General features: G+C 47.9%; 1 protein-coding gene across 1 annotated transcript in view; it reads right to left on the bottom strand.

The window, feature by feature from the left end:
- ANO2 (anoctamin 2) overlaps nucleotides 1–15,134 on the bottom strand; it is a 309,476-nt gene that overhangs the window by 15,635 nt on the left and 278,707 nt on the right. Inside the window, exon 21 of the mRNA XM_065411472.1 lies at nucleotides 10,366–10,514. Within this exon, the coding sequence (XP_065267544.1) occupies nucleotides 10,366–10,514 (149 nt within the window). The remainder of the gene's footprint in view (nucleotides 1–10,365; nucleotides 10,515–15,134) is intronic.

Below are 15,134 nucleotides of genomic sequence, written 5' to 3'. Positions count from 1 at the left end.
GACTCATATCCAGCTTCTCGTCCACTGTGACCCCTAAGTCCTTTTCTGCAGAACTGCTACCTAGCCATACGGTCCCTAGTCTGTAGCAGTGCATAGGATTCTTCCGTCCTAAGTGCAGGACTCTGCACTTCTCCTTGTTGAACCTCATCAGGTTTTTTTTTGGCCCAATCCTCTAATTTGTCTAGGTCCCTCTGTATCCGATCCCTACCCTCCAGTGTATCTACCACGCCTCCCAGTTTAGTGTCATCTGCAAACTTGCTGAGAGTGCAGTCCACACCATCCTCCTCCAGGTCATTAATAAAGATATTAAACAAAACCAGCCCCAGGACCGACCCTTGGGGCACTCCGCTTAAAACCGGCTGCCAACTGGACATGGAGCCATTGATCACTACCCGTTGAGCTCGACGATCTAGCCAGTTTTCTATCCACCTTACAGTCCATTCATCCAGCCCATACTTCTTTAACTTGGCGGCAAGAATACTGTGGGAGACCATATAAAAAGCTTTGCTAAAGTCAAGGAATAACACATCCACTGCTTTCCCCTCATCCACAGAGCCAGTTATCTCATCATAGAAGGCAACTAGGTTAGTCAGGCATGACTTGCCCTTGGTGAATCCATGCTGACTGTTCCTGATCACTTTCCTCTCCTCTAAGTGTTTCATAATTGATTCCTTGAGGACCTGCTCCATGATTTTTCCAGGGACTGAGGTGAGGCTGACTGGCCTGTAGTTCCCCGGATCCTCCTTCTTCCCTTTTTAAAAGATGGGCACTACATTAGCCTTTTTCCAGTCATCCGGGATCTCCCCCGATCGCCATGAGTTTTTATAAGTGCTAATAAGAGGAACTTGTGCCAAGATGGCACCTGGACATCCCGATACAAGGACACTCCACAGACATAACAAGGAACAGGCAGGTGCATCTTAAAGACAGGGTCAAAAGGATAGCATGATGGATAGATCTGTTTGTTTGAAACAACATGATCAAAGGGGGAGACAGCACTCTAATGAGCCAAGGGGCTGTACCTCAATACGTCAGTAGGGATGAGTAATCTGTCCTGTAACTATAACAGTAGGTCCCAGAGTGCGCATCTTTGTCTGGCCTAGGGGTGACAGATTCCTGCCACTGACTGAGCCAGTCCATTGCCAGGGGGCACAAATTCATAGTATGTCTTGTAGAGTCTATGGGAAACTATTACTGTGCTTCGTTTGACAATAAACCTGGTTTGGGTTCCTTCGTACCTTACTAGAGTCTGTGGTCTTTGGGGGTTCTCTCGGGGTTTGCTGTGTCAGCTATCTGCGCAGAGCCAGGGCAGAACACAGAGGGAACACGCAACCGACTGTTATCATCAAACAAGAGCGGAGCACCACACCGGTAGCTACTGACAACAGGCAACTGGGATGGAGGTGGGAAATCTGAGATAACATCATCACTGATTTTCATCTACAAGATCTTTTGTTGTGGTTTCTGAACAGAAGTTTTATTGAGAAATAATCTGGTGATCACTTTGCACTGGACTGATTGAGGGTCACCACTTGCCATACAGGATGAAGACGTTGGGTCAAATTCTGGGGCAGCCAGTAGCAGGAACGCTGATCTCCTGGATTCCACCTCCTGACAAAGTTAGGGTATGTCTACACTGCAGTCATAGAGCAGGATTACCGGTTGAGTAGATACACTTGAGCTAGCTTTACTGTAGCTAGCACAGGTTCTGGTAACGGTGAAGCTGTGACGGCATGGGCTTCAGCACAGGTGGTACAAGTCCTCCCAGAAGCTTGGGTAATTACAGTACTTGCAGGGCTAGCTTAGCCCATGCTGAAGCTTGTGCTGCCATGGCTTCACTGCTCCAGTACCTGAGCTAGCTAGATAGCTAGATCAAAACTAGCTTGAGTAACAATCGCAGTAAAGCTGCACCAGCCCGGGCTTTATGTATGAATGTCTACATATTCTGCAGTCATACCTCCTGACTGCAGTGTAGACATACCCTTAGAGCAGAAGTGGGCAAACTGCGGCCCACAGGCCACATCCGGCCCGCAGGACCCTCCTGCCCGGCCCTTGAGCTCCCGGCTGGGGAGGCTAGCTCCCAGCCCCTCCCCTGTTGTCCTCCCTCCCCCGCACCCTTAGCTCGCTGTGCCGCCAGTGCTCTGGGGGGCAGTGCTGCGAGCTCCTGCCGGGCAGCGTGGCTGCGAGAGCCGCCGGCCTGCCCAGGTGCTCTAGACTGTGCGGCGGCGTGGATGGCTAAGGGGCAGAGGGTCCCGGGGGACAGGGACCTGGGGGCAGTTGGATGGGGCAGAGGTTCTGGGGGTGGTGGTCAGGGGACAAGGAATGGGGGGGTTGGATAGGTGTGGGTGTCCCAGGGGGGCCTGTCAGGGGGCGGGGGTGTGGATAGGGGTTGGGGCAGTCAGGGGACAGGGAGAAGGGGGGGTTGGATAAGGGGTGGGGTCCCAGGGGGTGGTGGTGAGCGGACAAGGAGCGGGGGGGTTGGATGGGTTGGCGGTTCTGAGGATGGAAGTCAGGGGGCGGGAAGTGGGAGGGTGCGAATAGGGGGCGGGGGCCAGGCTGTTTGGGGAGGCACAGCCTTCCCTACCCGGCCCTCCATACAGTTTCGGAACCCTGATGTGGCCCTCAGGTCAAAAAGTTTACCCACCCCTGCTTTAGAGTCAAGGGTTTATGTAGCAGTTAGTGGAAAGCTTTTCTAAAGTTTAGATGAAGGGTTCACTCCTGCTTCTATTAAAATCTGTGGCAAGACTCCCCTTTGATTTCCAGGGGAAGGTGATAAGGCACAATGTCTGTCACCCTTCCCTGACACCCAGCACAAATTGATGAGGAAAGTGCCTACAGTCAAAGGTTATATTAGTGCTGGAGAACCCCCTTACAAGTGTATCAGGGCAGAAGTAGGTACTGAGTGGGGAATCCATGGAAACGGGGCCAAGGGAACCATGTTGTCAAGGGACTCAATCTTGAATGGTGCTAAATAACACTGTAGCCCAGCTGAGCACAACACTTAAGCATGTGAATAGTCCCACTGATTTCAGTGGCACTACTCACAGACTTCAGAGCTTGCTGGATTAAGCCAGAATGCCCAGGCTGAAGCCCAAGGAGCAAGGGCAAAGCTGCAGGGGACCTAGAAGTAGTGCAGATGCATACTGCCACCATACTTTATTTATTAGTTTATTTAGATTTAAATAACAAAGGAGACAGCTAGCCAAGGCTCTAGGCACCGTAACACATAATTAGTAATGCAGTAAAATCCCAGCACCATTGAAATAATCATTTCAAACAGGAATTCAGCCAGCCATGTCAAAAAACCCAAAAAACTCCTGCCCACCCCTTCATCATTCTGAAAAGCACAGCCTCAGCCCTCTGCAACCCTCCGTCAAAGACACAATCTCTGACAGGGATTGCGCTGGACCTACAGGAGATGTACGGGATCTGTGTATGGGGGTAGTAGGCAGGCAGACTCCCTAGCTTGCTTTCATCCCCTCCTGATTGAAGTCCATAAAGGAAACACTAAAGGGCATAAAAGGGCAGGAGGGTCTTGTGGCTAGGGCCCTAGCCTAGACTTTGGGAGACCTGGGTTCAAATCTCTGCTCTGTCACAGCTTTCCAGTGTGACTTTGGGCAAATCATTTGTTTTTCCTGTTCCTCCACTCTCCATCAGTAAAATGTGAATAAACAGTATTTCCCTCGCTCACAGCGGTAGACACTCTGATAATAGGGACATAAGTACCTAAAATATTTCCACACATCTGGCCCTCAGTCCTTTTTTGAGGACTGTTCCCCAATATCTGGATGGGTTCTGAGTACCTGCCATACCCAGAGAGCCAAAACTGGAGAGCTTTATTCAGCTTTTACTTATGCATCATTCAAGCAAACAGCAATTGACTCCAACAGTAGTTTGCCTGAGTAAGGACAGAATGAAAATTGGGGAAGGACTTAAGGATCTGGCTCTGTAACAACAATCAGGAATCCCCTTCGTTTTCCCAGATACCCCATCTCATTTTATAGCCCAAGTACACTGTCATTTTAAACAATTAAAGAGGATAACCCCACCCCCCACCTTTGGATTTCCACACCCTCTCCCTCCTGAAGCCATGTTCTCGAGTCCAATTTAGAAAAAAATGTAAATATGCTACATCTAGTTGCTCCTGGCCTCTCCATTGCTGCTTGATGCCCTTCAGAACAATCTCAACTGACAGGTTCAGTGCTGAGCTGCTTAAAGTGCTTCCTGTCCATGTGGGTGGTCTGAGTCACTCAGCAGTGAATCTGACAGCTGAATTTAGTGATATGGACTCAGAGCAACAGGCAGGCCAGGGGAGGAGCAGCTTAGGTTTCATTTGTTTCGCATTTGTCTTGAATCCCATAGACAGGGCATAGCTTGCTGTGGAACTGGCATAATAACAGAGACAATGAGCCATTCTCCTCACCACATAATCCAGTTCTCTTGCTGGAAACAAATATTTGGAATAGTACTTCATCCACCTGGGATACAGATTATTGTCTCTTGAAACATGGTATCCATCCAATTATCCGTAAATGATTGCACAATGAGGAATTCTACATTATTATTTAAACAGAAGCTACCCATTTTAAGTGCATGCTGAAAGCCTGATGATGACTCTGTTTATGAATTGATAACTTTGGTCCCGAGACTGCAAGTTTTTCCATGCAGGCAGACCCGTCCACCCACATGGAATCCCAGTGAAGAAAATGACGCTCCAACGGTCCATCTCCACCTGGGGCATGCATGACCAGGGCAAAAGAGCCATAGTGGGCCCTGTGTGGATCTGCAACAGGGAGAAGAGGGTGCAATGAGCCTTCTTCACCAACCCCTAGCTCTGTTCTAGGGCCAGGCCAGCCACAATTGGGGTGGGGAGCACAGGCACTGCATTAGTGTAAGGAAGGAGAGAGGTTCAAGGTGACGGCAGAATCATGGCCTCATCCCAGCTCTAACAGCGAGCTTTGCCTGAGTGACATGATGGAGCATGTGCTGCACCCTGCAGTACAGTGGTGGAGCTCCCACGCCAGGGTGCACTCCCATAAAATCCTGACAGGGAATTCTGGTTTCTTCTCAGAGGCTTAAAGCTGCAACCTGACATTTAGTGCTACAACTGACAATGCATTGTAGCTCCCAACATGAGCAACATCTACTACCACAGATGTGCAAGAACAAATATTTAAACAGTGTTTTTTTGTATTCTATTTGTTGATGATGAATAAAAACAAAGGGCCTGGGAGTGGACTAGCTAAACATCCAACATTTCCTGGTTAAGTGCAGACATTTTTGAGTTATGCCTGAGCATAAAAGCATCTGAAAATATTTACAAGGGGAAAAGTCTATATTTTTTCACTCTTGTATAAGTCAAATATTGCTGACAGGAGTTTGCTCAAACTTTCAAAACAAAATTCACCTCTGAGCTGAAGCAAAGCCTGGAACATTTCAGTCCCACATGTGAAAATGGGGGTGGGGGGTTTAAAATAATGAAGATTGCAACATACAGCCAGATCCCCAGGTGAGCAAGAACAGTTCTTGAAACAGCTGGCGAAGGGGAGGATAGTTGGGGAAGGCAACTTTAAGGCCCTTTTGCACCACTGAAGGGTAAAGGATCTGGCCACAAACTTAGCTATAGAGCAGGGGCGGGCAAACTTTTTGGCCTGAGGGCTGCATCGGGTTTCACAAATTGTACGGAGGGCCGGTTAGGGAAGGGGGTCGTGGCCCGGCCCCCACCTCCTATCTGCCCCCCCTCCCCGAGACTCCTGCCCCATCGAACCCCCCCGTTCCCTGATGGCCCCTCTGGGATCCTTGCCCCATCCACACACCCCCGCTCCCTGTACTCTGACTGTCTCCAGACCCCCACCGCCCCATCCAACCCCTCCTCTCATTCCTGATGGCCCCCCGGGGACACCTGCCCCATCCAACCACCCCTTCTCCCTGTCCCCTGACTGCCCCCTGCCGTCCCATCCAACCCCCTCTCCTTCCTGACTGCCCCCGGGACTCCTGCCCCCATTCAACCCCCTGTTTCCCCCCCAACCGCCCCGACCCCTATCTACACCCTGCTCCCTGACCACCACCCCAAACTCCCCTGTCCTCTATCCAACCCCCCCTGCTCTCTGCCCCCTTTCCGCACTGCCTGGAGCACCAGTGGCCGCCGCCGCCACCACGCAGCACAGAGCACCGGGTCAGGCCGGGCTCTGCAGCTGCGCTGCCTCAGGAGCTCACAGCCCCACCACCCAGAGCATTGCGCCGGCGGCAGAGCAAGCGAGCAGAGGCTGAGGGTGGAGGGAGGACAGCAGGGGAGGGGCTGGGGCTAGCCTCCCGGGCCAGGAGCTCAGGGGCTGGGCAGGACGGTTCTGCGGGCCGGATGTGGCCCGCAGGCCTAGTTTTCCCACCCCTGCTATACAGAATGATACAATGCACTTGCCATTGTAAACATCAATTAAAATATTTACATAAAATATGTCTGTCTTGTCTGACACACGTTGTATCATAAAATGCATATATTCAGGTGCTTTTGTTACAGTGGATTGTCTGTAGTTTAAGACGAAGGTGTGACATACAATATTTAACAGATGTCTGATTTCAGATAATTTGCCGTACGTGCGATGAGCTGTGGTTCTTTTCTGAATGCTTTCCTACCCTGAAGCTTGTGCTGTGCTTAGTCCCTCTGGGATCCTCTTTTGATGCTGCAGTAATGCTTTGGGATAGGCAGCAATTTTGTTTTGTATCTAGTGTGAACACTCTGGCCTCTAACTTATTCCCTGGAATCCCTGCATACTGCTTCTTTGTAGTCTCATGTCCCTGCGGATTGATGCAGTTGGATTGTATCCCAGAACTGCATCATTGAGTCATTTGGTGATTATTTGCACCTCTGCCCTCTTGGGTTCTGCTGATTCATACTGATGCTCCTCAGAGCTTATTCTACATGCACACTTAGAATGGGAAAGGAGCCCTTTATAAGCTTTGCTTTGGAATTCCGTATCAGATAAGAACATAAGAACGGCCGTACTGGGTCAGACCAAAGGTCCATCTAGCCCAGTATCCTGTCTACTGACAGTGGCCAATGCCAGGTGCCCCAGAGGGAGTGAACCTGACAGGTAATGATCAAGTGATCTCTCTCCTGCCATCCATCTCCACCCTCTGACAAACAGAGGCTAGGGACACCATTCCTTAACCTCCTGCCTAATAGCCATTAATGGACGTAACCTCCATGAATTTATCCAGTTCTCTTTTAAATGCTGTTATAATCCAAGCCTTCACAACCTCCTCAGGTAAGGAGTTCCACAAGTTGACTGTGCGCTGTGTGAAAAAGATGCTGATGTGCATCCTGGGTCAAATTCATGCCTGGTATCACTGTCCTCTCTTGGTAGTAGAAATGATGCTACTCTCTTTGCTGATGGGAAGTGGGGGTGAATAGAGTCCAAAGGAGGATAACTAAGAGCTAGGTAGGTACAGGCTGGTAAGCCTGACTTCAGTACCAGGCAAACTGGTTGAAACTATAGTAAAGAACAAGGTGCCACCAGACTCCTTGTTGTTTTAGTAAAGAACAAAATTGTCAGACACATAGATGAACATAATTTGTTGGGGAACAGTCAACATGGTTTTTGTAAAGGGAAATCGTGCGCCATCAATCTACTAGAATTCTTTGAGGGAGTCAACAAGCATCTGGACAAGGGGGATCCAGTGGATATAGTGTACTTAGATTTTCAGAAAGCCTTTGACAAGGTCCCTCACCAAAGGCTCTTAAGCAAAGTAAGCTGTCATGGGATAAGAGGGAAGGTGATCTCATGGATTGGTAACTGGTTAAAAGATAGGAACAAAGGGTAGGAATAAATGGTCAGTTTTCAGAATGGAGAAATGTAAATAGTGGTGTCCCCTCGGATCTGTACTGGGATCAGTCCTATTCAACATATTCATAAATGATCTGGAAAAAGGGGTAAACAGTGAGTTGGCAAAATTTGCAGATGATATAAAACTACTCAAGATAGTTAAGTCCCAGGCAGACTGCGAAGAGCTACAAAAGGATCTGTCAAAAGTAGGTAACTGGGCAACAAAATGGCAGATGAAATTCAATGTTGATAAATGCAAAATAATGCACATTGGAAAACATAATCCCAACTATACATATAAAATGATGGGGTCTAAATTAGCTGTTACCACTCAAGAAAGAGATCTTGGAGTCATTGTGGATAGTTCTCTGAAAACATCGATTCAATGTGCAGTGGCAGTCAAAAAAGCTAACAGAATGTTAGGAATCATTAAGAAAGGGATAGATAATAAGACAGAAAATATCATATTGCCTCTATATAAATTCATGGTATGCCCACATCTTGACTGCTGCGTGCAGATGTGGTTACCCCATCTCAAAAAAGATATATTGGAATTGGAAAAGGTTCAGAAAAGGGCAACAAAAATTATTAGGGGTATGGAACGGCTGTCATATGAGGAGAGATTAGTAAAACTGGGACTTTTCAGCTTAGAAAAGAGACGACTAAGGGGGGATATGATTGAGATCTATACAATCATGACTGGTCTGGAGAAAGTAAATAAGGAAGTGTTATTTACTCCTCATAACATAAGAACTAGGGGTCACCAAATGAAATTAATCTGCAGCAGGTTTAAAACAAACAAAAGGAAGTATTTCTTCACACAATGCACAGTCAACCTGTGGAACTCTTTGTCAGAGGATGCTGTGAAGGCTAAGACTATAACAGGGTTAAAAAAGAACTAGATAAATTCATGGAGGATAGGTCCATCAATGGCTATTAGCCAAGATGGGCAGAGATGGTGTCCCTAGCCTCTGTTTGATAGAAGCTGGGAATGGGCGACAGGGAATGGATCACTTGATAATTACCTGTTCTGTTCATTCCCTCTGGGGCACCTGGCATTGGCCACAGTCAGAAGACAGGATACTGGGCTAGATGGACCTTTGGTCTGGCCCAGTATGTTCTTATATTCTTATGACATAAGCTTTCTGCTGGTGGAGCATTTCCTGTAAAACTCTGGCAGTCAGAAACTCCTGGGTTGCTGGTATTACTCCAGCACCAATTTGCACAGAGCCGACATCTAGATCTGCAAACACCAGTTCATGACTGGCATAGCACATCTTTTGACAAGAGAACCATTTGTTCTGTCGTGCAAACTGCACTGTCCATCTGCCACATGGACCAGATTCTGTTCTATATTATGGCTGTGTAACTTGACTGAAAACAATGGAACAGCACAAAGCTTTGTTTAAAACCTTTCACCAAACCATGAATTCTGTTTCCATAGAAGTTGCTCACGGCTTCTAAGTGTTTATTATTTACAGACGTCTTTTCTGTTGTGTGGCGGAGGCTGTTATGGGCTTGGTTCTTTACCTTCAAATGTATGAAGACCAGTGGTATTAGTGCAATAACTGCAGCTGAAGTCACAGCAGCAGTACTGGCCTGACTGAACTAACACTCTGGATCACAGAGTTGTTTAGCCATATGGAAACATTAACTCAGCAGTCAATGGAAATTAGAGTGTGCCTATATTTATGGATTGTATAAAAATGTTAGGCATATAGGGTCTGATTCTCCTCTCACATCAGTGGAACTCCACTGACTTCAGTGGACTTACACCCACTTTACACTGGTGTGAGAGAAGAATCGTACCCAAGATCCATATCCCTGAATGCAAGTACCATAGGAACATAAGCACAAGCAATGGCACCAGTCTCTCCAGTGTGTGTGTGTGTGTGTGTGTGTGTGTGTGTGTGTGTGTGTGTGTGTGTGTGTGTGATATACATGGCCACCTCTTCTGCACTGTGGCTGGCAGAGGAGAAAGGGTGCATACACTACTTGACAGGCAGGATAATCTTCTTTAAAGCACTAGCCTGGAACCCTGGCAACCTGGGATCAATTCTGGGCTCTGCTGCAGATGTCCTACATGACCTTGGACAAGTCACTCAATCCCTCTGTGCCTCAGTTCCTCATCTGTAAAATGGGGATAATAATTCTTCCTTCCTCCCACCCTTTGTCTGTCTTGTTTATGTATAAGATAAGCTCTTTGGGGCAGAGGTTCTCTCTTACTATGTATGTGTCCTGTGCTGAGTGCAATGGGACTCTGATCTCATTTGGGGTCTCCAGGCATGACTGTAATACAAATAATCATATTTTTGGAAGTCTAGTAATTATTAACACTGCACCGCCCGAGTGTTATTCTGCTGCTGGTATGGTCCACCTCTGCACCCACTTCATTTGTAGATAACTTTCATGAAGCCAAGGCAGCACTTAAAACATGTATCTTTTCTCAGGCTAACATGTGGCAATGCTTGCTGTTAAAATCCACTGAAACAGAAGGGGGAAAAACAAGATTTTAAGATAACAGACCCTCATGAGATCTTACTCATTTCCATGTATTCTGGAGTCAGTCCAGTGAAAGGTTCCAACATGTAATCGAGATCCCATTGCTGAGGGTGCTTTGAGTGGTTGGAGTCATTTTCCTTTTTCTCAGTCCTTTCATCCTTCAGCTTCCTGAACAGCTTTTTTAACTTCCTGGGAAATGAAAGGTCTAATTAAATCAACCCTTTCTTTTTTTTACAGAAATTCAGCCAGACTCTGCTCTGTAACACCAATTTTATGTTAGACTATCCCATGTCGGTCTACTGCAGAGTTTCGTGCATCTCCCTCTGAAGCATCTGATGGTGACCAGTCAGAGACAGGGTACTACACTAGACGGACCGTGGGACTGTCTGATTCAGTGTGGCAATGCCTATGTTTCTGTGTAACTGCATTGACATTACCCTAAAACCAATGGAACAGAGCAGAGGCAGGCCCGTTATTTTCTAATATTTATTTAGATTTAGACAGACAATAAGGCATCTATCCAAGGCTCCAGGCACATTTGCCAAACATTAAAATGCACAAATAAACATAGTATCGACCCTCTCTCCCTCTGTTAAAAAAGAAAAAAAATACTGCTCCAGCCACAAATCTTCACCCTCACGGCACTCATTCCAGCAATGGCTCCTCCCCTCCACCCCCCCCATTCTACAAGCTTGGGAACAGAGATGGGCCTTCTGACGTATCCTGAAAGTCAAAGGATTGGGGCTATTTTTGAGCAAAGAGGGGGCAGGAGTGAAGTAAATTCCAAAGCCTAAGGTCCCCCTTTTGCCAGACATTGCCTCTCTTTCAAAGGAGCTCCAGTGGGAGCATGTCTGCTTACTGCAACTGCAGTATGGGGAGGGAGATCCCAAGCTGCATGAGGCACTAAGGTCAATACTAACATATTAAAATCAGGCTAGTAACCAACAGCCAGCCGGTGAAGATCCCAGATTACTGGTGTCATTTGCCCACAGCAAGATACTCTCTGTAGCAAATAAGCTGGGAGGGAGGGATCATAGAATATCAAGGTTGGACGAGACCTCAGGAGGTCATCTAGTCCAACCCCCTGCTCAAAGCAGGACCAATTCCCAGACAGATTTTTGCCCCAGATCCCTAAGTGGCCCCCTCAAGGATTGAACTCACAACCCTGGGTTTAGTAGGCCAATGCTCAAACCACTGAGCTATCTCTCCCCCCATAGCTCAGTGGTTTAAGCATTGGCCTACTAAACCCAGAGTTGTGAGCTCAATCCTTGAGGGGGCCACTTAGGGATCTGGGGTGGCAAAAGCAGTACTTAGTCCTGCTAGTGAAGGCAGGGGGCTGGACTCAATGGCCTTTCAGGGTCCCTTCCAGCTCTTTGAGATAGGTTTATATCTCCATATGTCAAGCAGAAACTCCATGTTCTACAGCTAAAACAATGTGTTATAAATAATAAAAACAATGAGGAACATACCAATTAAAATGGTTGGGAATATAAATATGTAAATAAACATAATAATGTCTCCAATTTATAAAATGACTTTAATCTTGAAGGTTCTGGATGGCCTTGATTCCCCATTATATCTGAGCTGTGCTCAGAGGTCATGCAGAGAAGCAGCTGAAGGGAGCCAGTTGCAGCACAGCGTATGACTAAGACAAACAGAATTTGGCCCTTGGTGGTGTATTATCCCCTTGATGCACACTCAAATCCTTTTTCAGGCATGCGTATGATGAAAGGGAGAGCACCAGCCAATAACAAGCTACAGGCAGAAAAGTATAATTGATGTTAAAATTGGTAACAAGTATTCTGAACACAAGTGAATGGATGAGAAGAGTGAAAGATATATCCTAGAACTGGATTTAAAGCTGTTATTTATTTTTAAATTACTAGAATCTGTGGAATTATACAGATTAATATGGGAAAGGTTTATCATGTGTTTAAGAAAAACAGATTCATTTTTTTTCAAGTTGCCTTTTTGTGGAGAGTTTCCTGGAACACACATGAGGCAATGAGATGGCCAAAGGGTAGAGATTTACATAAACCCTGGAAAAAGTATGTCAAAGAGAACTGTGTGTGTGTACACACACACACTTTGGGTACAACTGTGCACAGTCATAATTTAAAGTTTCCTCCTAATAGTTTTAGACACCCCAAATCTGCCCTCAGATGCATCTTTGCAGCTAGAAATGGTGAAAAAAAATTGGGCTGGCACTGCTCTTGTGAGATTTCAGCCACGTAAAGCAGAATAGCTGATCTTGAAAGATCTTTGCTATATCAGTGGTAGACGTTTTGCAAGATCTAATATTCTTGTGAGATTCTGGCTGCTTCTCAACCAGAAATGGAAAATAAACTCTTCCAATTCTTGATTAGCCCCAGAACTTTGTGACTCCCTGAGACGGAATACTGGGAACCAACAGCTGAGCCAGCACTCTGGTCACTTAAACGTCAATTAATTCCCCCGGGGTGGACCTAACAGAGGCCTAATTAGTGGATTCAAATGGGTGGGGGTGGGGGAGGACTAAAACAAATTGGCACATTAACACAGGAGAGAAGGCAGCAGAGAAGGGAAGACAGGCAGGCAAACAGAGCCAGAACCAGGAAGGATCTCTGGGTAGAGGGCAGAGATGCTGGACCTAGCGCTGGGGGTGCTGCTGCACCCACTGGCTTGAAGTGGTTTCCATCATATACAGAGTTTACAGCTTGTTTCAATGGCTCTCAGCACCTGCACTATAAAAAATTGTTCCAGCACGTCTGGTAGAGGGTTCTCTTCCCTCTCCTCTCCTTGGCAGAGAACTGAGAAGAAACTGAAACTGTAAATAATATGGTGTATGGATCAGTAAGGTTGTGGGAAGACAAATGTAAATAAACTGTTTGTGGGATGTTTAATAACTGAAGGTCTCTGAGTCTGTGTAGACAGAGCAGAAGACTGCGCCTGTCAGAGTCCCTCAAGCCCCCCAAATTCAAAGGAATTTGAATCTGAGGTTCTGATTTTGACCTCTCTCTAATTATAACTATTGAAATAGGCAAGTTTGTTAAGAAATACGTTGAGGAAAATGAAGAAGTACACCATCTTTCATGAGAAAACTTGGAAATATGAAAGTTATCACTAAATAATAGTTTTTGTAATACACTACATATGGGTTTTTCTCTCAATAGAGTGCCACTACCTTTAGGGCAGATTGTGAATCCCTTAGGCCTGGTCTACACTAGGAGGTTATGTCGAATTTAGCAGCGTTAAATCGAATTAACCCTGCACCCGTCCACACAATGAAGCTATTTAGTTCGACATAGAGGTCTCCTAAATTCGATTTCTGTACTCCTCCCCAATGAGGGGAGTAGTGCTAAATTCGACATGGCCATGTCGAATTAGGGTAGGTGTGGATGGAATTCGACGCTAATAGCTCCGGGAGCTATCCCACAGTGCACCACTCTGTTGACGCTCTGGACAGCAGTCCGAGCTCGGATGCTCTGACCAGCCACACAGGAAAAGCCCCGGGAAAATTTGAATTCCTTTTCCTGTCTGGCCAGTTTGAATCTCATTTCCTGTTTGGACATCGTGGCGAGCTCAGCAGCACTGGCAACGATGCAGAGCTCTCCAGCAGAGGTGACCATGCAATCGCAGAATAGAAAGAGGGCCTGTAGCAGGGTGGATACCTGCTCCTGCCTGGAAGGGCCCTGGGATAGCCCAGGGAGCAGGCAGCGTGAAGGCTGAGCTGATTGGGGGAAGTGGCTGCAGCTGGGGCCATGCCCCAATCAGGCTTCAGCTGGCCTATATAAGAGGCTAGGAGCCAGGAGCTCAGTAGAGTCTCTCTCTGCCTTCAGAGAGAGAAGGGCCTGGCTGCAGGAAGCTAGACAGGGTACCTGTGGTGGAGCAGGGCTGGGGACAGGCTGAGGAGCTGGGGAGCTCCAGCCTGGATAGTCCCAGGCTGCCGCCTAGCGGAAGGCCAAGGGGCACTGGGGGTTGCAGAGGGCAGCCCAGGGCTAGGCCAAGGCAGCAGGTCCAAACCCTCCTTGCCAGTGATGAGTGGCCTATACTGCAGTCTGCCCCAGGGAGCGGGGGCTAGTTGGTGACTGGCAGTGGCCTAGTGCTGAGGCAAGGTGGGGATAGTAGGCGGGGGTTCCCCTGGGAGGGGAGACCTAGCGTGTGGGTACTGCCAGGGGGCAGCACCCAGAGCAAAGGGGCACCGGGGTCCTGGGAGGGACACTGGGGCCAGTGCAGAGGACAAGGCGGATCACCGGCCTGCAGAGGGCGCTCCAGAGGCTGGTGAGCTAATTCCCTGGACGACCAGCAGGAGGCGCCGCAGGGGTGAGTCCGGACCTTCTACAGGGCCCCAGCATGTACTGATTGGGAAGTCTTGGATCTGATCGCTGTGTGGGGCGATGAGTCCGTGCTTTCGGAGCTGCGATCGAAAAGACGGAATGCAAAGATCTACGAGAAGATGTCAAAAGCCATGACAGAGAGAGGATACAGCCGGGATGCAACGCAGTGCCGTGTGAAAATCAAGGAGCTGAGACAAGGGTACCAGAAGACCAAAGAGGCAAATGGACGCTCCGGATCCCAGCCCCAGACATGCCGTTTCTACGAGGCACTGCATTCCATTCTAGGTGCGGCCGCCACCACTACCCCACCACTGACCGTGGACTCAGAGGATGGGATATTGTCGACGGCCGCTTCCTCGGAGATGTTAGCGGACGGGGAAGATGAGGAAGGAGATGAGGAGGACGAGGCAGTCGACAGCGCTTACAACGCTGATTTCCCCGACAGCCAGGATCTCTTCATCACCCTCACAGAGATCCCCTACCAACCGTCCCC

This window comes from Emys orbicularis, chromosome 1, assembly GCF_028017835.1.
Source record: "Emys orbicularis isolate rEmyOrb1 chromosome 1, rEmyOrb1.hap1, whole genome shotgun sequence".
Taxonomy (NCBI): domain Eukaryota; kingdom Metazoa; phylum Chordata; order Testudines; family Emydidae; genus Emys; species Emys orbicularis.
Note: the sequence above shows the minus strand (reverse complement) of the source record. Positions and strands in the feature narration are given on the sequence as shown.